The 25,876-nt window shown below is 41.9% G+C and overlaps 1 protein-coding gene across 1 annotated transcript in view; it reads right to left on the reverse strand.

The window, feature by feature from the left end:
• Positions 1 to 25,876, reverse strand: part of tenm1 (teneurin transmembrane protein 1) — a 231,913-nt gene that overhangs the window by 22,006 nt on the left and 184,031 nt on the right. Inside the window, exon 23 of the mRNA XM_046306197.1 lies at positions 5,627 to 5,781. Coding sequence (XP_046162153.1) covers positions 5,627 to 5,781 — 155 coding nt within the window. The remainder of the gene's footprint in view (positions 1 to 5,626; positions 5,782 to 25,876) is intronic.

The raw sequence follows: 25,876 nt of genomic DNA on the forward strand, positions 1-25,876 counted from the left end.
AATTGTTTACAGACAGATTATTTCACTTATTTCACTGTATCACAATTCCAATGGGTCAGAAGTTTACATACACTAGATTGACTGTGCCTTTAAACAGCTTGGGAAATTCTAGAAAATTATGTCATGGCTTTAGAAACTTCTGATATGCTAATTGACCTAATTTGAGTCAATTGGAAGTAAACCTGTGGATGTACTTCAAGGCCTACCTTCAAACTCAGTGCCTCTTTGCTTGAAATAATGGGAACATCAAAAATCAGCCAAGACCTCATAACAAAATGGTAGACCTCCACAAGTCTGGTTCATCCTTGGGAGCAATTTCCAAATGCCTGAAGGTACCACATTCATTTCTACAAACAATAGTACGCAAGTATAAACACCATGGGACCACGCAGCCGTCATACCGTTCTGTCTCCTAGAGATGAACGTACTTTGGTGCGAAAAGTGCAAATCAATCCCAGAACAACAGCAAAGAAACTTGTGAAGATGCTGGAGGAAACAGGCACAAAAGTGTCTATATCCACAGTAAAATGAGTCCTATATCGACATAACCTGAAGGCCACTCAGCAATTAAGAAGCCTCTGCTCCAAAATTGCCATAAAAAGGCCAGATTACGGATCACAACTGCACATGGAACAAAGATCATACTTTTTGGAGAAATGTCCTCTGGTCTGATGAAACAAAATAGAACTGTTTGGCCGTAATGACCAACGTTATGTTTGGAGGAAAAAGGGGGAGGCTTGCAAGCCGAAGAACACCATCCCAAACGTGAAGCACGGGGGTGGCAGCATCATGTTGTGGGGGTGCTTTGCTGCAGGAGGGACTGGTGCACTTCACAAAATAGATGGCATCATGAGGTAGGAAAGTTATGTGGATATATTGAAGCAACATCTCAAGACATCAGTCAGGAAGTTAAAGCTTGGTCGCAAATGGGTCTTCCAAATGGACAATGACACCAAGCATATTTCCAAGGGTTGAAAAATATGGCTTAAGGACAACAAAGTCAAGGTATTGGAGTGGCAATCACAAAGCCCTGACCTCTATTCCATAGAATTGTGGGAAGAACTGAAAAAGCATATGCGAGCAAGGAGGGCTATAAACCTGACTCAGTTACACCAGCTCTGTCAGGAGGAATGGGCCAACATTCACCCAACTTATTGTGGGAAGCTTGTGGAAGGCTACAATTTAAAGGCAATGCTACCAAATACTAATTGAGTGTATGTAAACTTCTGACCCACTGGGAATGTGATGAAAGAAATAAAAGCTGAAATATATCATTCTCTCTTCTATTATTCTGACATTTCACATTCTTAAAATAAAGTGGTTATCCTAACTGACCAAAGACAGTGAATTTTTAATAGGATTAAATGTCAGGAATGGTAAAAACTGAGTTTAAATGTATTTGGCTAAGGTGTATGTAAACTTCCAAATTCAACTGTAAATAACATGCCTTCTTTATTTTACTGGACTGATTGTCCTACATCTGATGTTCAGTCTCGTCCTCCACCGTCGTACCGTCCCTCAGCTAAGATTGACCTAAAAGGGGACACCGTCTTCGAGCTGACGGCGAACCGAGTCACCGAGTAGGTGGAGTTTGTACTTTCAGCCTGCAATTCTGGGCATTCCCTCAAGCATCCCATTGGTTCCTCTATGAATGCCCCCGCCTCGTGCACTACATGCTTGTGACACTTTTCAATGTGGGTCAAAAGGGAAATAAAAGTATAATCTGATCTATTTCGTCCCCGCCTACTGGAGTCCTCCTTGCTAGCTAGCGGGAGCGGCACTGGTAGACAGTGTCATTCGCTTCTGCCTGCCGAACACCTGCCCTCACCGTCGTTAACAGAACTGTGGGAAAACAGTGCAAGGCTTTATCATTGTTTCTTTTATGTAAATGTTTTCCGATCGACTAGGAATGCCCTGGAGATCGACCACTAGTCCCTTTGGTGACCACTGCTGTAGGGCATATCTCTGCAGCCCTCTCTGAAGGTTAGACAGCCTCAGCATTTGTACAACTTTTGGTGAGAACTTAATAAAGATCAGTGTGTGAATTACAGGGGAGCCAGGGGCGTGCTCAGCTTCTCTGAATTAGACTTTGGGGGGAGTCTCTAAATAATGCTAATTTAGCCATTCTCCTATTATTTTAAATGCAGTGGCAAATATGTTTTACAGTGGTAAATATTAAAATAAAGCTTCCAAATGAAACAAACATCTCTGTCATGGTTTAAACAATGTATTTATATGTGGTAGTGCTGTCCACTCCAGGCAGATCACCTGTGTTACAAGTCAGTATTCAACGTCCATCCATGTCTGAGGACATTGGGAGATGACGTGGAAACTGACCACTAGGGGGAACAGTAAGCGTTGTTACCTTCAAGTAGGTTTCGGTTTTTCCTACGGCATTGTGGATGGGCGTAAGCATCTGCCTCTGGTTCCAAAGGCTGCATGTTCGAATCCATATTTATGCTTTAAGCCTATCCCAAACCTTAACCATTCGGAGTTAATGCCTAACCTTAAGTATTTGGAGTTAATGCCTAAACTTAACCCTAACCTTAAAAATGTGGAATTAATGCATAAACTTAATGCTTCGAAGATTTGGAACAACTTCTAAATTTGACGTTTGAGAAACATGGATGAATGTCTAATTAGGACGTGAGACTGTGAGAGCTGGTTGGTCCACTGCCTAATTTTGGCCTCAGCTGAGCTCCTTTACACATAGAATTTCATTTGTACTTCCTCATTTTTGCCATTTTTTGCCATTCATCCTTGATATATTTCAATGCATTAGATGTATTTGTTGATTTATCATTGTTTGCTTTTGTCAGTCAGCTGTTCAGAGGCTCATTGTTTTGTTTTCCAGGTGCGCGCAGGTACTGGTGTTCTCCGCGCCATCCGTGGCCAGAAGTAGTAGACCATTTATGTAGCTTTATTATTTTCTATCAATGTTTATTTTCTTTCCTGGATCAGCTGATGACAGTCGACAATTTCACGAGACATCTAGCCTACAGCTAAACACCAATGCGCATCCAATCCATCCAACAAGAACACTTTTTGGTGTTTTGTTACAGATGTCTATTTCGATTCTTCAAATGGTGCGAGTGTACAGTGCATTCAGAAAGTATTCAGACCCCTTGACTCTTCCCACATTTTCTTACGTTACAGCCTTATTGTAAAATGTATTAAATCATTTTTTTCCTTTATCAATCTACACATAATACCCCATATTAACAAAGAAAAATACATTTTTTCAAATGTATTATTCAGGCTCTTAACTCAGTACTTTGTTGAAGCACATTTGGCAGCGATTACAGCCTTGAGTCTACTTGGGTATGACGTTACAAGCTTAGCACACCTGTATTTGGGGAGTTTCTCCCATTCTTCTCTGCAGATTCTCTCAAGCTCTGTCAGGTTGGATGGGGAGTATCGCTGCACAGTTATTTTACGGTCTCTTCAGAGATGTTTGATCGGGTTCAAGTCCAGGCTCTGGCTGAAGCACCCAAGGACATTCAGAGACTTGTCGCGAAGTCACTCCCGCGTTGTCTTGGCTGTGTGCTTAGGGTCGTTGTCCTGTTGGAAGGTGAACCATCACCCCAGTCTGAGGTCCTGAGTGCTCTGGAGCAGGTTTTCATCAAGGATATCTCTGTACTTTGCTCGGTTCATCTTTCCCTCGATCCTGACTTTTCATCCAGTCCCTGCCGCTGAAAAACAATTCCCACATCATGATGCAGCCACCACCATGCTTCACTGTAGGGATGGTTCCAGATTTCCTCCAGACGCGACGCTTGGCATTCAGGCCAAAGAGTTAAATCTTGGTTTCATCAGACCAGAGAATCTTGTTTCTCATGGTCTGAGAGTCCTTTAGGTGCCTTTTGGAAAACTCCAAGCAGACTGTGATGTGCCTTTTACTGAGGAGTGGCTTCCGTCTGGGCACTTTACCATAAAGGCCTGATTGGCGAAGTGCTGCAGAGATGTCCTTCTGGAAGGTGGTTGTCCCATCTCCACAGAGGCACTCTGGAACTCTGTCTGAATGACCATATCGGTTCTTGGTCACCTCCCTGACCAAGGCCCTTCTCCTCCAATTAAATTGTTTATTTAACCTTTATTTAACTAGGCAAGTCAGTTAAGAACAAGTTCTTATTTACAATGACTGCCGACCCCGGCCAAACCCCAACAACGCTGGGCACTGCCCTATGGGACTCCCAATCACGACCAGTTGTGATACAGCCTGGAATCGAACCAGAGTCTGTAGTAACACCTCTAGCACTGAGATGCAGTGCCTTAGACCGCTGCGCCACTTGGGAGCCGGATTGCTCAGCTTGGCTGGGTCGTCAGCTCTAGGAAGAGTCTTGGTGGTTCCAAACTTCTCTCATTTAAAATTATGATCTGTGCATCGATGCAATCCTGTCTCGAAGCTCTACAGAGAATTTGTTCGACCTCATGGCTTGGTTTTTGCTCTGACATCCTCTGCCAACTGTGGGACCTTATATAGACAGGTGTGTGCTTTTCCAAATAATGTCCAATCAATTGAATTCACCACAGGTGGACTCCAATCAAGTTGTAAAAACAGCTCAAGGATGATCAATGGAAACAGGATGCACCTGAGCTCAATTTCGAGTCTCATAGCAAAGGGTCTGAATACTTATGCAAATAAGGTGTTTCTGTTTTTATTTTTAAGATATTTGCATACTTTGTCATTATGGGGTATTTGTCATTATGGGGTATTGTGTGTAGATGTATTATAATTTTTACTAATTTAATCCATTAATGTAACAAAATGTGGAAAAAGTCAAGGGGTCTGAATATTTCCTGAATGCACTGTACATGCAGTTTGGATGCTGGAATTATTTTGGAGTGGACAAACATGCAGAGGAAGCCTACTTTTTAAAGTGATTTGTTTGACAATCAGATTAAAATATCATGACTGGTTGTGTTCATGCCACATTAAAAGGTAATGAATTTGGACCTTTATTATAGGCCCGCTAAAAATATTCCGTGCACACGCCAACCCCTTGAATGTCATGGTGTAGCCTAATTTACACTCTGATAAAGATGGTTTCCTATGGCAAGGTCTGAGGGCTGAGAATAATTGCTCTCTGAGTCAGGGTGCATCCCATGCCCTATCTGGGCCTCAGTTGCTCATGAGAGCAGGGACAGGAGCAAGAATAAAACTCTCCATTGAGAGGGAGCATTCAGCCGCTAAGGCCAGTTAATCATGGCGGGAACGTCTCAAAGGAAATTTCATTCTCGATATCAGGCCTCTCCATTTTTATAGGTCAGATAGATAAAAGATCTGTCTTTACTTGTTTATTTTTTTTCTCTTGGACATTATTGTCTAATTGCTCATCGCTAATATCAGTTTTAATGCTTTGCTACATTACTTATTGATGACTTAACTGTGCTACTTATATATGACTGTGGATAGATTAAAAGGGAATCGTTGCATGATAAGATCCTTGGAACCAGAGGATGATATCAATCATAGATAAGGGGTAAATAATTGCATTTGAAATACTTTTCTGTCCGTTCAGTCTGCCAGTACTGCCCTATGTAAATGCAAGGCTCGGGATACCATACATTCCTAGCTCACTGTGTGTGTGAGTGTGTGTGTGTGTGTGCCATCTAGTCATCTTACCTGTGAAATATCCATGCGGGCGTCACAACTTAATGGCTGAGTGGAAGTCAGGCTATTGGAACCAATGACAGTTGATATCATTCCTTTTCCATTGATCTTGCGAATCATGGTTCCATCAACAAAGTAGACTAATCCTTGCTTGTCCACTGCAATCCCTGTTGAAGGGGAAGGAGAGACAATGCATGAGCGCACAGCTCAGTATCAAAGAAACAGCAGTAACACTTTGTTGTCATAGATGTGATTATTCTGACAATATTATAAGCTTGACATTACATGTGATGACACTTTATGACACCATTCACCAGACTTTGACATTATGGAAGAGACCAGTCTTGTGATAAAGGCTGTTTATAACAATCAAATAGGCATATTATTACTGAACTACCTTCAAAGGGAGAGAATGAAATGCTGTATGTCATCTTCATACACCCATTCATTCCTTATTGGACAATATGCCTATACTGTAGGCTATAGGAGACAACAGAGAGTCTGAATCATGTTTGTTCAAAAAGAGTGAATTATGAACTAAAATCCTTCAAAGAACAGCGGGACCAAGATGGTATTGAAACAGAGCTCCCATTAAGGAGTAACAGATTGCAACAGCAGTCTATTCGCTCTCTCATCACATTGTTATGGTGAACAGCCTGGCTCCATGGTGGAGTGAGTGACTACTTTTATCCCTGTCATCAGTCCCCTTTCCCCACAGAGATGTGTGCTGCATGATAATAATAGCCAATTAATTTAATCAAGTGTCTGGGTATTATTTGATGAGATTTGCAATGCAAGTTGGGAGTCTTTAGAGCTCACAAAGCAATGCAGATTCCAGATCACATGCTGCTGGCTGCCGCATTCCTCCAACACTCTCCAATCCCAATGAATGAGGCAGCTTTAATCGTCTTAGAGGAGCTTACATCCTTAAAACAAATTCTGAAATTTAAGTTTGAAAAGGTTCAAGGCAACAATTTGGCTAGTTACAGCATGCATTGAGCAGCATCCTCTGTAATTGTGTTAATTGAAAAATATGACAAAATAGTCAACACAACAGAGTCCCTTCTCTGCAAAAAAGTATATGGTCAAAGTAAAATGTTAATAAAAAAGTATTCTCTTGAGGTTTCAAAGGGTGTTATGAATTTAACGTTTTTAACACACTGACCATTGAAAAAAAATTCTAGACGTTTGGTAAAAGACCAAAGCCATATTATGGCAAGAACAGCTCAAATAAGTAAAGAGAAAATACAGTCCATCATTACTTTAAGGCAAGGAGGTCAGTCAATCCAGAAAGTTTCTTCAAGTGCAGTCGCAAATACCATCAGACACTATGATGAAACTGGAAAGGAAGACCCAGAGTTACCTCTGCTGCAGAGGATAAGTTCATTAGAGTTACCAGCCTCAGAAAGTGCAGCCCAAATAAATGCTTCACAGAGTTCAAGTAACAGACACATCTCAACATCAACTGTTCAGAGAAGACTGCTTGAATCTGGCCTTCATGGTCGAATTGCTGCAAAGAAACCACTACTAAAGGAAACCAATAATAAGAAGAGACTTGCTTGGGCCAAGAAACATGAGCAATGGCCATTAGACCGGTGTAAATCTGTACTTTGGTCTGATGAGTCCAAATTGGAGATTTTTGGTTCCAACTGCCGTGTCTTTGTGAAACACAGAGTAGGACAACAGATGATCTCCACATGTGTGGTTCCCACCGTGAAGCATGGAGGAGGAGGTGTAATGGTGCTTTGCTGGTGAAACTGTCTGTGATTTATTTATAATTCAAGACACACTTTACCAGCATGGTTACCAAAGCATTCTGCAGCAATACGCCATCCCATCTGGTTTGAGCTTAGTGGAACTATCATTTGTTTTTCAACAGGACAATGAACCCAATACACGCTGTGTAAGGGCTATTTTTGACCAAGAAGGAGTGATGGAGTGCTGCATCAGATGACCTGGCCCCCACATTTAAAAAAATGGGAGGAGTTGGACCACCGAGTGACAGAAAAGCAGCCAACAAGTGCTCAGCATATGTGGAACTCCTTCAAGACAGTTGGAAAAACACTCCTCATGAAGCTGGTTGAGAGAATGTTGTGAGTGTGCAAAGCGGTCATCGAGGCAAAGGGTGGCTACTTCTAATAATATAATATATTTTTTGATTTGTTTAAAAGAAAATTGGTTACTCCATGATTCCATATGTGTTATTTCATAGTTTTAATAAGAAAAAGCCTTGAATAAGTAGGTGTCTCCACACTTTTGACTGGTACTGTATGTGTAGGTTTTCAACTAAGACCGTCGATGTAGGCTTGGGAGCTGAAATGAACAGCTGTGACATACAACAGCCAAATACCTAGTCAGTTGTACAACTGAATGCATTCAACTGAAATGTGTAACCCAACTTCTCTAAATCAGAGAGGTACAGGGAGCTGCTGTAATTTACATCTACATCTGTGGTGTCCAGGGAACAGTGGGTTAACTGCATTGCTTGGGGGTAGAATAACAGATTTTTCCTTGTCACCTCAGGGATTTGATCCACCAACCTTTCAGTTGCTGGCCCAATGCTCTAACCACTAGGATACCTGCCACCCCTACAATGGTTGTGCATTTCATGTCTATCAGGAATACACAATTATGAGGTACAGCACAGTAAATGGATTGCCTTGGCATGGAGAGCCTATAGAATGGACTTGTTTACTATGTTCGTGTGAACAACCTGACAAAACAATTCTGCCATCAATCCTTGTACCACTCAAGGTCAGGTTGAGATATCCAGTTTGAGTCAGGCACTTAGTAAGCTTGGTGGGTTGAACAACACATTCTTACCTGGTCATATCAGGGATTCAATCCAGCAACATTTCGGTTACTGGCCCAACAATCTAACCACTAGGCTACCTGCCCCCCTTACCACCCAAGGTCAGGTTGAGATATCCTGTTTGAGTCAGGCACTTAGTAAGCCTGGTGGGCCGAAGGGCATTGTGTTGGCTGCTTCTCTGGGACTGGGACTAGCCTTGAACCTATTGGTTTTGTGTCCAGGTCCACACAGTGTTTACATCAGGGCTGGCCAGCCAACTCCTCCAGGGGCGCTGTCTGTCTGCTGCCAGTTATCTCTCATTTAGACTCTGGTCAGGGCCTGAGAAGCCAGGTGATTGGACTCACTCCTCTGACCAATCAATGATGAAACCAACAAATTAAAAGTAATTTCTTTCAACAGTGAAATAAGATGAAACTGAAATCCTACAGATGCTGTGTGTGTTTAGGCTTTCCTGGAAAATGTTAATGTTACTTCAGCAGTCTGAACAAACTCCACAGTCCACATTATATCCTCAAATTTAAGGGCTCATTCTGTTTAAGACACAGAGATACTGCAGAAGATATTTTTAACTGATTGCCAGACATGTTACCATGAATAATAGAACTCTAAATGCATAATTTAAGAATCCATATATTTCAACCGAAATACTCATGTTCGAACAACATTAGCTTCAATACTACTTGTATAGAGACATACTGTTGAGCTTCATCATTGAGCTTAATTGCATGACATATCACCCTCATCATCTAGTTAATTATGCATGATGTGGTCCCGTCATACCCTTCATAGTGTACCAAATAACAGGGTGTCACTAGGTAACACAGCCACAAAGTCAATATTATGGCTAAACCCTGCCCATTTCAACAATTTCACTTCTTAGCATTGGATTTTAAACCTAACCTTAACCACATTGGTAACCTTATGCCTAACAACAACCTTAAATTAATACCCAAAATATGATCTGACTTTAAGGCTGTGTCATCTAGCAGAAACCCAAATAACAGAGAGCGTACCGAAATAGAGAGCAGAGCAGAAACCCCCATTGTACATTTGAACTCATCTTAGTTTTATCTAATTAAAATTCCAAAATACAAAACAGCTTAATGTAAATGCAAGTATCTGTGACCTTGGGGGCGAAGCTGTTAATACGCTGGGCAACATGTTTACTTCAAATACAATTTTATTTGTCACATGCGCTGAATACAACGGGTGTAGTCTTCATTTTGAAATGCTTGCTTACGAGCTCTTCCCAACTATGCAGTTTTAAAATGAAAAATAGTAACACGAGTAACACAAAATACACAAGAATGGAGCTATATACAGTGAGTACCAGTACCAGATCAATGTGCAGCTATATACAGTGAGTACCAGTACCAGATCAATGTGCAGCTATATACAGTGAGTACCAGTACCAGATCAATGTGCAGCTATATACAGTGAGTACCAGTACCAGATCAATGTGCAGCTATATACAGTGAGTACCAGTACCAGATCAATGTGCAGGGGTACAAGGTAGTTGAGGTAGATCTTTACATAAAGGCAGGGTAAAGTGGATAGGCATCAGGATAGATAATAATAAGAGTAGAATATAAAACAGAGTAGCAGCAGCATATGAGGTGTGTAAAGTGTGTGTATGTGTGCGTGAGTGTATGTGTGTTTGTTTGTATGTAATGCATGAGAATGTGTGTGGGTATTGTGTGAGAGTGTCAGTGTAGTGTGAGTGTGTATGTACAGTGCCATCAGAAAGTATTCACAACCCTTGAATTTTTCCACATTTTGTTGTGTTACAGTCTGAATTTAAGATTTTGTGTCACATGCCTACACACAATACCCCATAATGTCAAATTTGGAATTACGTTTTTTCCCCCGAAGGCTTTACAAATTAATTAAAAATGAAATGCTGGATTGTCTTGAGTCAATAAGTATTCAACCCCTTTGTTATGGCAAGCCTAAATAAGTTCAGGAGAGGAAGGAAACTGCACAGGGATTTCACCATGAGGCCAACAGTGACTTTAAAACAGCTACAGAGTTTAATGGTTGTGATAGGAGAAAACAACATTGTAGTTACTCCACAATACTAACCTAATTGACAGAGTCAAAAGAAGGAAGCCTGTACAGAATACAAATATTCCAAAACATGCTTCCTGTTTGTAACAAGGCACTAAAGTAATACTGCAGAAAATGTGGAAAGATAATACCCTTTTGTCCTAAATACAAGTGTTTAGGGCAAATCTAATATAATCACTGAGTACCACTCTCTAAATGTTCAAGCATAGTGGTGGCTGCATCATGCTATGTGTATGCTTGTAATCGTTAAGGACTGGGGAGTTTTTCAGGATAGAAAATAAATATAATGGAGCTAAGCACAGGCAAAATCCTAGAGGAAAACCTGGTTCAGTCGGCTTTCCAATAGACACTGGGAAATTAATTCACATTTCAGCAGGACAATAACCTAAAACAAATCTACACTAGAGTTGCTTAACAAGACAGTGAATGTTCCTGAGTGACCAAGTTACAGTTCTGACTTAAATCTACTTACAAATCTATGGCAATACCTGGAAATGGGTGTCTAGCAATGATCAACAAACAATATGAAAGAGTTTAGAGAATTTTGAAAAAAATAATGGGCAAATGCTGCACAATCCAAGTGTGGAAAGCTCTTAGAGACATACCCAGAAAGACTTAAAAGCACTTCTACAAAGTATTGACCCAGGGGTGTGAAAACTTATGTAAATTAGATATTTAAATATTTAAATTTCAATACATTAGTAAAAATGTACAAACACATGTTTCACTTTGTCATTATGGGGTATTGTGTGGAGATGGGGGGAGTAAAAATATATATTTAATCAATTTTGAATTCAGGCTGTAACACAACACAATGTGGAGTAAGTCAAGGGGTATGAATAATTTCAGAAGGCACTATTGAGCCTTGTGAGTGTGCATAGAGTCAGTGCAAGATAGGGTAAGTGCAGATAGAGTTTGGTAACCATTTAATTAACTATTTAGGAGTCTTATGGCTATTTAGCAGTCTTATTGCTTGGGGGCAGAAGCCGTCTCGGAGCCTGTCGGTCCGAGGACTGATGCTCGCTTACTGTTTGCCGGACGGTAGCAGAATGAACAGTCTATGGCTTTGATGGCTGGAGACGTTGGCAATTTTTCAGGCCTTCCTCTGACACCGCCTGATATAACGGTCCTGGATGGCAGGGAGCTCGGCCCCAGTGATGTTCTGTAGTGCTTTGTGGTCGAGGGTGCTGCATTTGCCATACCAAGTGGTGGTGCAGCCAGTCAAGATGCTCTCAGTGGTGCAGCTGTAGAACTTTTTGAGGCCATGTCGACTACAGCTCCATCGATGTGGATGTGGGCATGCTCTCCCCTCTTTCTCCTGTAGTCCACGATTAGCTTCTTGGTCTTACTGATGTTGAGGGAGATATTGTTGTCCTGGAACCACCCTGCCAAGTCTCTGACCTCCTCCCTGTAGACTCCTCCTCCCTGTAGTCTCATCACCATCAGTGATCGTCAGTAAACTTGATGATGTTGGAGTTGTGCATGGCCAAGCAGTCGTGGGTGAACAGAGAGTACAGGTGGCGTGGAAATTCATACTGAGACTTTGTCATTTTTTCAAACAATCATCTTTATTTAATATTAATTATTGTAATAATGAGACTAGTCAACCCCACAGTATTGACTGTTGGGCAGAGTAGCCTAACCTTTACACAAATGCAGAGTTCTTTATATAGCTGACACTAAGAATGCTCAGTCATGGTTGGTTCCACCCCTCCCATGCAGAATAGGGCATCATAAGCAACTCTGAGTACATCATGTTGTTATCTGCACGGGGTTGTTTTCTTAACCCCACCCTGGCTTAGGTTCACCGTTATAAGGATTCTTTTGAGACAATGAGGGATTGTTCTACTCCTAAGCTATCTCTAGTAAAATACATTTTTGTCAATGTAATGCAGTCTTTAACTAATTTGTCAGCTCATTCCATCTCTAGTGACCATACGCCTAGATTATCTGCAGGGAACTAGAGTGGAGACCTTAAAAACACAGACACTAGTAGGACAGAAATGTCTTACTATTAGTTAAATATTAATTGTTAACCATTAATATTATATAGATCAGGTAAAGATGAAATTTTTCTATCACACGGGAGTTGACTAAGCAGACATGCCGGAAGGGCCCCCGTGTTGAGGGTGAGCGTGGTGGAAGTGGTTGGCTACCCTCACATGTTGGATATGAGGATTAGTTCCAGTTTTAGAGGCAGGAATACTAGAAATGCTGGGTTGGAGCAAATCTAACCACTTCTTTTGATTTATGTGATGCTGGTAATGGAAGTATTGACCACTACTACCTCAGGTCTTCTCCAGTTTCCACATATTGAGAGCAACTTTAGGATAACAGTAGGGGATAATTTGTACTGTGTCTAATATTTAAAGCTCTCTTATACTCCAGGTATATTGTTTGTGGTAGTTGCATTGCTGTAGTGTTCGCACAATATTTTTTTCTATAGTCATAGTGAAATATATTCAAAGCATAATTTTAAATGCAAATATATGTTTTCTATGGTAGAAAATATATATGGAACACTGACACTGTTACCTGATACCTATGCATATGAGAGGTCTAAAAGTAGGGCTAAATAGATTAATCATCCAGATATGATTAAGCCTTCTGTAAATTAATCATGTCTAGGTTACCTCATTGAATCATTGACCCCCAAACATCGGCCTGGTGAGTTAAATCCACTGCTGAACGAGAGAGACCAAATAATTTATGGCACAGACAAAAATAATGCTACTTCAGATGCCAGGAGTCCAAAGCTATTACCCTGGGTATCATGTAACATTTCACAGCACAAGCTTAGGTGGATGCCCTGGGGAAAAGGTGGGAAATAAAATGATGAATTGACCAGTCACCAGGTCTGACCCAGCATTAATACCTCGGCCAATGTATTTAATAAAATAAAGAAGGTAAAACATTAATTTTGAGGAGAAGCTCTTGACCCTGATCTATCTCTGGTCCCTGCTGCTGGGGCAAAACGCAACATATCCAGGGCAGCCTAGCCTGGCCAGTGCTGGTTGGAGGAAGCTGCAATGTGTCTGCCTGGGATGCCTGGATGACTGGGTGCCTGGTGCCGCTCCCTGGCTTCCACAGCCAGTTGCTCCACATCAGAGAGACTGATATGTGGGTCCTGCCTGAGCGTACATGTGTTCACAGATGACTGCTCCTGCCACTTTCATGCATGCTTCCTCATTAAAACAGCACTGGCAGCCTCCATGCCGTCTCGCACTGATAACGTGGAGTGTACACGTCCTATGCAATGATTGTACGGACAGCTCTTGTTCTCTCTGGAGAGGAGTTTCGTGTGTGGCAGCTTGATTCCTGCACCACACGGGAGGTCGATAATTGGACATATATGTTTGAGTTGAGAACTGCCACAAACGTGGTGGAAAATGCTTATGAATTTCTTTGAAACGCTGCCACATTGAAACTAAACCATGGGATCTGTGTATCTGGTATAGCTAACACCCACCTTTGTTATTGAAAAATATTGAGATCCAGTGTGGGCTTTAAAGGGTTTGGCATTCTTTTTGGGTGAATAAGGCTGGGGGCTAAAGTGACTGGTGTTCTGAGACTGGGAAGGGAGGTACAGTATATCACCTGAAACACTACTACTACCACTACTGCTATTGTACAATGGAATACAAGGAGGGAGTATTATTGATACCAATTTGTTTACAGTACATTGTGGCCCACTTGAGGCAACGTGTTGCCAGATACTCTACGGAACCTAGTGGTTGACCTACTTCTGGAAGATCTTTTTATGGATAATCAAGAAGAAAAACACTTCTACATCTATTTCATGGCCAAGCACTCTCTCCAGCTTGAAAATACTTCATCAATGCGCAATGTGTTGCATTTATTTTTTGTTTGTAATCGGTTCGTCACCATATTTCCAGTCAATATGAATCCACTGAAAGTGAAGTGAATCCAATGTTTGTTTAACCACATCATAGCTGCTGCTTGATAGCTGCTGCTACTGTTAGAATCAGATACATTTCTAGCAGACACTACAGACCCTCTACACTGCATCTAAATGGCATTGCATTAAGTAAACAAACAAGTAAACCAGGGATTTCAACAATTATCTTTACCACAGTGAAATCCTCCTGTAAAAGGTCAGTTAAATGCATTTATATCCGATATACAGTACATCTCTGGATATGATGGTATTGAGTACTTTGTTGTCAGCTCCACTATTTTTGTGGTAAGAATTTAGAGTGAGAAAATAACAACTCTCAGATTTCCGTGGGGTGAGGACCATAGACTGCTTTAAGGTCAAGAGTGTATTGATTGAAAATATATTTTAGAATTGTGCAACTTAATTTTTTGGGGGAAAAACTTTCTAAAAGCTCATTTTTTTCTGAGTAGACTATTATGAAGCATGTGGACCTGGTGTCAGGTTATCAGACATTTGAATCAGTCTGCCAATGACCTTATCTTTCTTTAAAAGCATTTGTTCATCAATAGCCCTAGTCACTCAGTATACAATTGTTGGAAAAATCCACTTATTCTGCCCTCTTCTTGCTAAGATGCATCAAGCAACAGGATATCACTGGCAGTGGCGTACTGCAGTTTCTTGCCATAATCCCCCCACCCGCAAGGTCTGAGCAATTCCACACATTTCACCATGGGGCAAATAGAAAAATGTGCAGTTTTATAGCTAATATCAAGCTATTCTACACATTTTGCCATGATGTTGAGAACTTTTGTTTCTGTTTTAAAGCTCATTTCATGCAATGCTACACATACTACCAAAGGGCAGGGAGAAAAAATTGTATTTTATAGTTCATCTCATGCCATTCTACACATTTTGTAGAGGCTGAGAGAATTTTTCGCATTTTTAAAGATAATTTCCTGCCTGTGGGCCTCCCTGCCTTGCAAGGGTGTGTGTTACGCCAGTGATCATTGGATATGCATTATCTCATGGATAGACTTGAACTCGGTTTAAGAAGTAGCCAGTCTACATTACTGCTTATCCATGTTTAAGTTCCAACCACGACAGTCAGTCGCTACCTCATCCTTGTTCAGTCTATTGGTTTCCTGTCTGTTGGCTTACACTTTAATATGTTCTACCAATCAATACCCTCAGAACTTTACAGTTCCCTGGTTATATAACAACGGAATGAATATGTGTTCCCATGTTTACAATGACAACTACCACGTTTACAATAACATCTCCTAACCTGTTGCTATTCATGGCATATCAGATGTTCTCTTGGTTAGAATAGCTTTTTCAAATCAAATCAAATTGCACCAAATACAACAGGGAAATGCTTACTTAACCAACATGCAGTTTTAAGAAAAATAAGTGTTAAGTAAAAAATACACATAAAAATAATTAAAGAGCAGTAGTAAAATAACAGTAGTGTGGCTATATTATTATTTAAATCATTTGTATTTAACCTTTATTCATATAGACAAGTCAGTAAAGAACAAATTCTTATTTACAATGATGGCCTACACCTGCCAAACCCGGACGACGCTGGGCCAACTGGATTTGAGTGGTGCCTCTAGCACTGAGATGCAGCGCCACTCAGGAGCAAGTACAGAGTCAATGTGCGGGGGCACAGGTTGGTCGAGGTATTTGAGGTAATATGTACAGGGTAGGTAGAGTTAGCATGACTATGCATAGATAATAAACAGAGTAGTAGCGGCATAAAAGAGGGGGGGGGGGTGATGGCAATGCAAATAGTCTGGATAGACATCTGATTAGCTGTCCGGGAGTCTTATGGCTTGGGGGTAGAAGCTGTTAACAAGCTTTTTGGACCTAGACTTGGCGCTCCGGTACCGCTTGCCATCCACTTTGTTTAATCCCTCTACTTTTACACCTAGGCTCAGTCTGGTTCCTTTGAAAACATCAACTCATAAAAGTTGCTTCACGATCACAATGTTTTAAAACCCTGAAGAAAAATTTGGTCTTGCACATATTCCAATCTCCTTACTTAAACCAATAGCAAAAACATATGATATACACAAGACCAGCAGGCCATGCATATTACTAATACATGCATAAGAAAACAACATGAACCCATATACTAATTAAAAAAGGCCTTTGTGTGTTACATTAACTTGGCAATGCAAGGCCTCTTTACCATTCAAAAATGAAATGAAAGGCATCTGCCTACATTATTCACACCCTCTCCTGTCAATCAGAAAGGCTGACAAGCTGATGAAGGAAGACTCACAATCTGTGTGACAATGACAGAGCATCAACTAAAGACCCGCCAACACACCTAATTGATTCCCTGCTTGATTTAGCAAAAAGTGTGCCAATGTCATCTTTCATAATCTAGCTTCTCCCTCAGGCTGTCTTAAGGAGCTAAAAAAATAAATAACCCTTGACAAGTGCTGGGCTAAAGGTCAGGGTTATTTTAAAGCATTGTTCTAAAGAATAATAATACATCATTACTGTGTGAGGTGCTCTGGCAAAGTGTGTTTATTATATCAAACTGCAAATAGACAGCACCTTTCCTCTGTATGCCAGATCTAACAACATCTAGTCCTAGTCACAACAATCCTGCCAACCATCATCACCAAAAGCATACAAATTACTAATCACAAAATCCACACATTAATGCAACGTATTTCTATTCAGGCCAAGTGGAACATTAGCTTGTACAGTACACAGTCGCTTGCAGGTGGAACAATGTAGTATTTGCAGTTACCGTAACAACATGGGAATCTATTCACCAGGGGGAATGGATTGATCTCAATTTCGCTGTTGTTATGAGCGACAGACCAACTAATCCATCCCCATCTGGAGTGTCATCTCATCATGTCTGAGCCATTCATCAGCCTCACATGACTATATTAAAATAAACCCAGGTCTCCACATTAACGCTTGTCCTCTTGTCCGGGACAAGTCAAAATATTTGTCGGACAAGAAGAATAAATCACACAAATATCACAATATCAAACAATTACTCAGATCAGAATTTGATCAGAGAGGCCAACATTGGAATAATATTTAAATCTATTTCTCAAGTACCTAAATAAAAAAGCCTACATGTCAAAGCGTATGTGATATGCATATTGGCCTACAGCCTCATGTCCAAACAGATGCTGACATGAGGAAGAGGAAAATGTAGCCAATCTTTAATGAGTCTTTTAATTACATAAATATAGGCTAAACACCAGTCATATTTGATAAATATAATGAAGGATAAAGGCTTGATTCTGTCGTCATACTGGAGGTATGGTTCATTCAGGTCAAATGGTCAAAAGACCTGAGCGAATGACAGTACCGCACATCGCTCATCACCTGACTTAAATCTGAGCGGAGGTGGTTTGAAATTATATAACCATTAACTTTATTGTCATTTTATGAGACATGTCTTCCCTTGTTTCAAAGTAGCCTAGCCAAAAATATAACCATTGAAATGTTGAGAAAATGATTTTATAGACACACCATTGAAAAAATAATTTTTCTCGTGTTCTATGGTTTTTCAAATCAACATTATTTTATTTTCCAGCAGCCAAAGACATAATCTTAGTCATATTAGCAACCCATGTTAGTGGATGTATCTTTAGATCTCCCCTCTTTATTAATTTCAAACAGATATTTGTCTCATGAAACTTCTTGCATGGTGCAGTGCGCATTGTCGAGCTTATATGAAGAAATAAAACTGAATCAACATTTTAAGCTAAAAGGTCTGATCTGTTGCATCAGCCTCATTACTGTGTGTGGCATGGTTAGTAAAACACCTCTTTCTCAGACAAAGAATAATCTGATGTTATTACTACCACCGTTTTTGCACATTGCAATTGACCTGACAGTTTCCTTGATTTTGATCGTGACCGGAACAAATAGTTTTCACTGATTTAATCACACCCTTATATGTCCTCAAAGAATGATCCATAAAACAAAACTACTTTGATTATGACACATTGGGGAAGTGAAGATGATTGTATAACCAAAAAAAACAACATAACACAATTTACTAAATGTAATACTGCCTGTTAATAGCATAGCCAGACGAGTTATGAGTATAGTTGGAATAAAAACGCATAATCCAAAGCCCTTTCTCTTAGTGTCCTATTTATGCAACACAACGTAATTCAGCAGGATGCACAAAATGAGGATAAATCCAAGGCTGGCTGAGCTGACAGTGATGAACTGATGTTGTGGTTTCATGGTTCAGGGAGCTATTATAATTAATAGTTCTAATGTTTTATGTGCTTCTGGGGACACTGCAAAAACCGTGGGACTGAGGAGAGTGTCAATACAACATCAATATCAATGAAGGCCCAAACAGTAGTGCATGTATGGACTGCAGCTGCTTCAGAATGACTGCATCTGTATCTGTGACAGCCAGTAATACCCATTATTCCTGAAGGTTAATGCCTCGCCGTGGAGTACCGCAGCCTCTCTTCCTCTCACCTACCGTTGCAGATCTGTAAGCCATGACACACTTAAATCCTGTTAGCAATACACTATTCTGCTCCCACCCAGCCTGGGTGCCCTGATTTAGGAACAGTTTCATCACTCGTTATGGTTTTACAGTAACATCTTTATTTTGATTTGGCTGTCATCATTTACTCCCATGTGACAACAAAACACACACTAAAAAATAATAAACTGGCTGCATGGGACCGGGGACCGTGTCACATGTTGTTGAAACAGTCCTGTAAAGGCCTGTACGTTGAAGGGGGGTCATTCCCCCTTCAAAAGCACAAGAAAGAGGATTTCAACACCCACCATCTCAGATTGGTCTGAAATTGTTTCTGTTGTTTAGCTGCGGCTCAGAGTATTGTTTCTTTATCCTATGTAAAGTACTCCCAGTGAATTTTTTGCCCTCCCCTTTTCAGAGATATTTGTCATTTAATAAGGATCGGCCACATTTTTTCCATTTTCGCCTGAAATGACATACCCAAATATAACCGCCTGAAGCAAGGATATGCATATTCTTGGTACCATTTGAAGGAAAATACTTTGAAGTTTGTGGAAATGGAAATTAATATAACACATAGAATCTGGTCAAAGATAATACAAAGGAAAAATATATATATATATATATATTTTTTTTTACCATTATTTTTCAAATGCAAGAGAAAGGCCATAACGTATTATTCAAGCCCAGGTGCAATTTAGATTATGTTTAGGTTATGAGCAAAGTTTCAGACTTATCCAATAAACCATTGCATTTCTGTTCTAAATTTTGTATCAAGACTACCCAAATGTGCCTAATTTGTTTATTAATAACTTCTCATGTTCAGAACTGTGCACTCTCCTCAAACAATAGCATGGTATTCTTTCACTGTGATAGCTACTGTAAATTGGACAGTGCAGTTATATTAACAAGAATTTAAGCTTTCTGCCAATATCAGATATGTCCTGGGAAGTTTTCTTGTTACTTACAACCTCATGATAATCGCATTAGCCTACGTTAGCTCAACCGTCCCACAGGGGACCCACCAATCCTGAATGAGTTTTAAATTGTTTGATTTATGTTCCATCCTACAGCCTAATATTACCAAGTTCTGACCAATAGATGGTGCTGTTCCAAGTTTATTTTTTAAAGAACAACGACCCCTATTTGAAACAGTGGCCAGGTAAACAAAACCAAAGCATGGGCATCATACGTTGTCCATTGACTGCTTAAGGAAACCAATATGTAATTTTGTAATTTGGGTGAACTATAAATTTTCCGTAAAAAATGAATCACTTAATAGTAGGAACAGCACCATCTAGTGGTCAGAACAGGTGAGTTTAATAGGGTGGTCTAATCGGGTGGGTCTAATCCTGAATGCTGATTGGTTAAAACTGGGGCGGCAGGGTAGCCTAGTGGTTAGAGTGTTGGACTAGTAACCAAAAGGTTACAAGTTCAAATCCCCGAGCTGACAAGGTATAAATCTGTCGTTCTACCCCTGAACAGGCAGTTAACCCACTGTACCTAAGCCGTCATTGAAAATAAGAATTTGTTCTTGCCTAGTCAAATAAAGGTACAAATAAAAATACACACTCCAGTCAGTGTCTATTCCACAAATTACTACCAGCTAAATCTAGGATGTTAAAAAGCCTATTTACTCTGTTCCTTCTAACTGCGCAATCCACTGTCTCATCAGCCCATCCAAGCAATCTATAAACTTGATCTCCACTATAAAAAGCATCAAGAGATTATCTCACATTTCTTTAGACTAAGATTTAGTTTTCAACAGTGGAGATTTGTATAAACATTGCTCTCTGTCTCTCCGACATTTGCAACATTGTTTCAATATTCAAATTTCATCTCCTGCTGTCCCATGGTAATGAATGTGTCATGACAAGACAGACAGGCATTTATCAGCCAGTCTAAATCATGAATCAGCTGGCATTTTTATGGATATATACAAAGAAATGTCAATTGCAAAAAAGGTCAAATGAAATGAAGTGCAGATAATTTTGAGTCTGTCTAGCTTCAGTTTGAAGTGATTGTGTTAGCGATCTTGTTAGCTAGTTCCTCTGAACAACAGTGTCCTGATGAGTGAGCACATTTTCTATGCCAGGTGAAATCGCGCCTCATTAGCTCATTGTTAAGGATGTGTCCAAATAAATGTCACTAGAAAACAGCTTAAACAAATGCAAATGCAGCTACTTTGCTGTTATTCTGGCTGCACCTTTTGATGTGACTGTAAATTAGCCGTATTTGACTAGCTAGCAAGCAAGGGATAAGAATGTTGCCAGCCAGTTTGGCAAAGGAACATTTTGAACAAGCAACTGGGTCGCACCCATAGATACAGAAATACAAGACTGAACGACTGGGTCGCGTTAGAGCGAACAACCAGCCAGCTCGGGTAGCAACCCTAAATTTGTGTCGGGACTATATCTTGTGGAAGGATGAAATAGTATGAATAAATTAATCAAAATAATATTTTAAATGAAAATATGCCAATCATTACTTGAATATGTTGGCAGCGCACTGTATAAAAGCCTGTGTTTGGAGGAACAATTAGCATGGTTTGCCGGCCCTCAAATTCGTCCCGGGTATAACAACACCAGTGCCAATATATCCTCCAAACGCTGGCTTCTCAGGCATTATCACTTAATTATACAGTACCAGTCAAAAGTTTGGAAACACCTACTCATTCAAGGGTTGTAGAATAATAATGAAAACATCAGAACTATGAAAAAACACATATGGAGTCAAGTAGTAACCAAAAAAGTGTTTTATATTTTATATTCAAAGTAGCCACCCTTGCCTTGATGACAACTTTGCAAACTCTTGGCATTCTCTCAACCAGCTTCATGAGGTAGTTACCTGGAATGCTTTCCCAACAGTCTTGAAGGAGTTCCCACATATGCTGAGCACTTACTGGCTGCTTTTCCTTCACTCTGCGGTCCAACTCATCCCAAACCATCTCAATTGGGTTGTGGTCGGGTGATTATGGAGGCCAGGTAATCTGATGCAGCACTCCATCACTCTCCTTCTTGGTCCTTCTGTAGCTCAGTTGGTAGAGCATGGCGCTTATAACGCCAGGGTAGTGGGTTCGATCCCCGGGACCACCCATACGTAGAATGTATGCACACATGACTGTAAGTCGCTTTGGATAAAAGCGTCTGCTAAATGGCATATATTATTATTATTATTATATTATTATTAAATAGCTCTTACACAGCCTGGAGGTGTGTTTTGGGTATTGTCCTGTTGAAAAACAAATGACAGTCCCACTAAGCGCAAAACAGATGGGATGGTGTATCGCTATAGAATGTTGTGGTAGCCATGGAGGTTAAATGTGCTTTGAATTCTAAACAAATCGCTGACAGTGTCACCAGCAAAGCACCCTCACACCTCCTTTGTCATGTATTGTCATGTCTTGTCCCTGTGCTTTCTCTTCTCTTCGTTTCCCCCTGCTGGTCGTATTAGGTTTCTTTCTCTCTCTCTATCTCTCTCTCTCTCTATCGTTCCGTTCCTGCTCCCAGCTGTTCCTCATTCTCCTAACGACCTCGTTTACTCTCTCACACCTGTCCCCTCTTTTGCCTCTGATTAAGTCTCTATTTCTCTCTCTGTTTCTGCTTCTGTCCTTGTCGGATTCTTGTTTGCTTTGCCCTTGTTCCGTCCTGTCGTGTTCTGCCTCTTCATCAGATGCTGCGTGTGAGCAGGTATCTCTGTCCTCTACGGCCCGCGCCTACCCGAAGGGACCTGCAGTCTGTTGCCGCTAGTCCTGCAATTCTCCTCTACAACTAGAGGATTTATGTTTTCCCTGTTTGGACATCTCCTGTAAAGATTGAGGATTTATGTTTTCCCTGTTTGGACATTAATAAACTCTGTTTCTGTTAAGTCGCTTTTGGGTCCTCACTCACCTGCATAACAGAAGAATCCGACCAAGAATGGACCCAGCGACTTCGGATCCTCGCTACTCAGCCGTCGAGATCCAGGGAGCGATGCTAGGCAGACACGAGCAGGAATTGTCTGCTGCTCGGCATGCCGTTGAGACCCTGGCCGCTCAAGTCTCCGACCTCTCAAAACATTTTCACAATCTCCGTCTCGATCCACCAGCTACTTCCAGGGCTTCCGAGTCTCCGGAGCCCAGAATTAATAACCCACCGTGTTACTCTGGGCAGCCCACTGAATGCCGCTCGTTTCTCACCCAGTGTGATATTGTGTTCTCTCTCCAGCCCAACACATACTCCAGGGGTAGAGCTCGTATCGCCTACGTCATATCTCTCCTTACTGGACGGGCTCGTGAGTGGGGCATGGCAATCTGGGAGGCAAGGGCTGAGTGTACTAACGAGTATCAGAACTTTAAAGAAGAGATGATACGGGTTTTTGATCGTTCAGTTTTTGGGAAAGAAGCTTCCAGGGCCTTGGCTTCCCTATGTCAAGGTAATCGATCCATAACGGATTACTCTATAGAGTTTCGCACTCTTGCTGCCTCCAGTGACTGGAACGAGCCGGCGTTGCTCGCTCGTTTTCTGGAGGGTCTCCACGCGGAGGTAAAGGATGAGATTCTCTGCCGGGAGGTTCCTTCCAGCGTGGATTCTTTGATTGAACTCGCTATTCGCATAGAACGACGGGTAGATCTTCGTCACCGAGCTCGTGGAAGAGAGCTCGCGTTAACAGTATCCCCCCTCTCCGCATCACTACCATCTTCCTCCACTGGCTCAGGTGTTGAGCCCCTGCAGCTGGGAGTTATTCGCATCTCGACTAAGGAGAGGGAACGGAGAATCACCAACCGCCTCTGTCTCTATTGCGGTTCCGCTGGTCATTTTGTCATTTCATGTCCAGTAAAAGGCCAGAGCTCATCAGTAAGCGGAGGGCTACTGGTGAGCGCTACTACTCAGGTCTCTCCGTCAAGATCCTGTACTACCTTGTCGGTCCATCTACGCTGGACCGGTTCGGCAGCTTCCTGCAGTGCCTTGATAGACTCTGGGGCGGAGGGCTGTTTTATGGACGAAGCCTGGGCTCGGGAACATGACATTCCTCTCAGACAGTTAGGGGAGCCCACGGCCATGTTCGCCTTGGATGGTAGTCCTCTCCCTAGGATTCAGTGTGAAACGCTACCTTTAACCCTCACTGTCTCTGGTAATCATAGCGAAACCATTTCTTTTTTGATATTTCGTTCACCTTTTACACCTGTTGTTTTGGGTCATCCCTGGCTAGTGTGTCATAATCCTTCTATTAATTGGTCTAGTAATTCTATCCTCTCCTGGAACGTTTCTTGTCATGTGAAATGTTTAATGTCTGCTATCCCTCCTGTTTCTTCTGCCCCCTCTTCACAGGAGGAGCCTGGTGATTTGACAGGGGTGCCGGAGGAATATCATGATCTGCGCACGGTCTTCAGTCGGTCCAGGGCCACCTCCCTTCCTCCTCACCGGTCGTATGATTGTAGTATTGATCTCCTTCCGGGTACCACTCCCCCCCGGGGTAGACTATACTCTCTGTCGGCTCCCGAACGTAAGGCTCTCGAAGATTATTTGTCTGTAGCTCTCGACGCCGGTACCGTAGTCCCTTCCTCCTCTCCCGCCGGAGCGGGGTTCTTTTTTGTTAAGAAAAAGGACGGGACCCTGCGCCCCTGCGTGGATTATCGAGGGCTGAATGACATAACGGTTAAGAATCGTTATCCGCTTCCCCTTATGTCTTCAGCTTTCGAGATCCTGCAGGGAGCCAGGTTTTTCACTAAGTTGGACCTTCGTAACGCTTACCATCCCCCTCCCTGATGCGCACGAGTGGAAAACGGCGTTTAACACTCCGTTAGGGCACTTTGAATACCGGGTTCTGCCGTTCGGTCTCGCTAACGCTCCAGCTGTCTTTCAGGCATTAGTGAATGATGTACTGAGAGACATGCTGAACATCTTTGTTTTCGTTTACCTTGACGATATCCTGATATTTTCACCGTCACTCCAGATTCATGTTCAGCACGTTCGACTTGTCCTCCAGCGCCTTTTAGAGAATTGTCTTTATGTGAAGGCAGAGAAGTGCGCTTTTCATGTCTCCTCCGTCACTTTTCTCGGTTCTGTTATTTCCGCTGAAGGCATTCAGATGGATCCCGCTAAGGTTCAAGCTGTCAGCGATTGGCCCGTCCCTAAGTCACGTGTCGAGCTGCAGCGCTTTCTCGGTTTCGCGAATTTCTATCGTCGTTTCATTCGTAATTTCGGTCAGGTGGCAGCTCCTCTCACAGCCCTTACTTCTGTCAAGGCGTGTTTTAAGTGGTCCGTTTCCGCCCAGGGAGCTTTTGATCTCCTCAAGAAGCGTTTTACATCCGCTCCTATCCTTGTTACACCTGACGTCTCTAGACAGTTCATTGTCGAGGTTGACGCGTCAGAGGTGGGCGTGGGAGCCATTCTGTCACAGCGCTCCCATTCTGATGATAAGGTCCACCCTTGCGCTTATTTTTCTCATCGCTTGTCGCCGTCGGAACGTAACTATGATGTGGGAAACCGCGAACTGCTCGCCATCCGCTTAGCCCTAGGCGAATGGCGACAGTGGTTGGAGGGGGAGACCGTTCCTTTTGTCGTTTGGACTGACCATAAGAACCTTGAGTACATCCGTTCTGCCAAACGACTCAATGAGCGTCAGGCTCGTTGGGCGCTGTTTTTTGCTCGTTTCGAGTTCGTTATTTCTTATCGTCCGGGCTCTAAGAACACCAAGCCTGATGCTTTATCCCGTCTCTTCAGTTCTTCAGTAGCCTCCACCGACTCCGAGGGGATTCTCCCTGAGGGGCGTGTTGTCGGGTTGACTGTCTGGGGAATTGAGAGGCAGGTAAAGCAAGCACTCACTCACACTCCGTCGCCGCGCGCTTGTCCTAGTAACCTTCTTTTCGTTCCCGTTTCTACTCGTCTGGCCGTTCTTCAGTGGGCTCACTCTGCCAAGTTAGCCGGCCGGCGTTCCGGGTACGCTTGCTTCTATTCGCCAGCGTTTTTGGTGGCCCACTCAGGAGCGTGAAACGCGTCGTTTCGTGGCTGC

The sequence above is a fragment of the Oncorhynchus gorbuscha genome, linkage group LG16 (assembly GCF_021184085.1).
Source record: "Oncorhynchus gorbuscha isolate QuinsamMale2020 ecotype Even-year linkage group LG16, OgorEven_v1.0, whole genome shotgun sequence".
Lineage (NCBI taxonomy): Eukaryota > Metazoa > Chordata > Actinopteri > Salmoniformes > Salmonidae > Oncorhynchus > Oncorhynchus gorbuscha.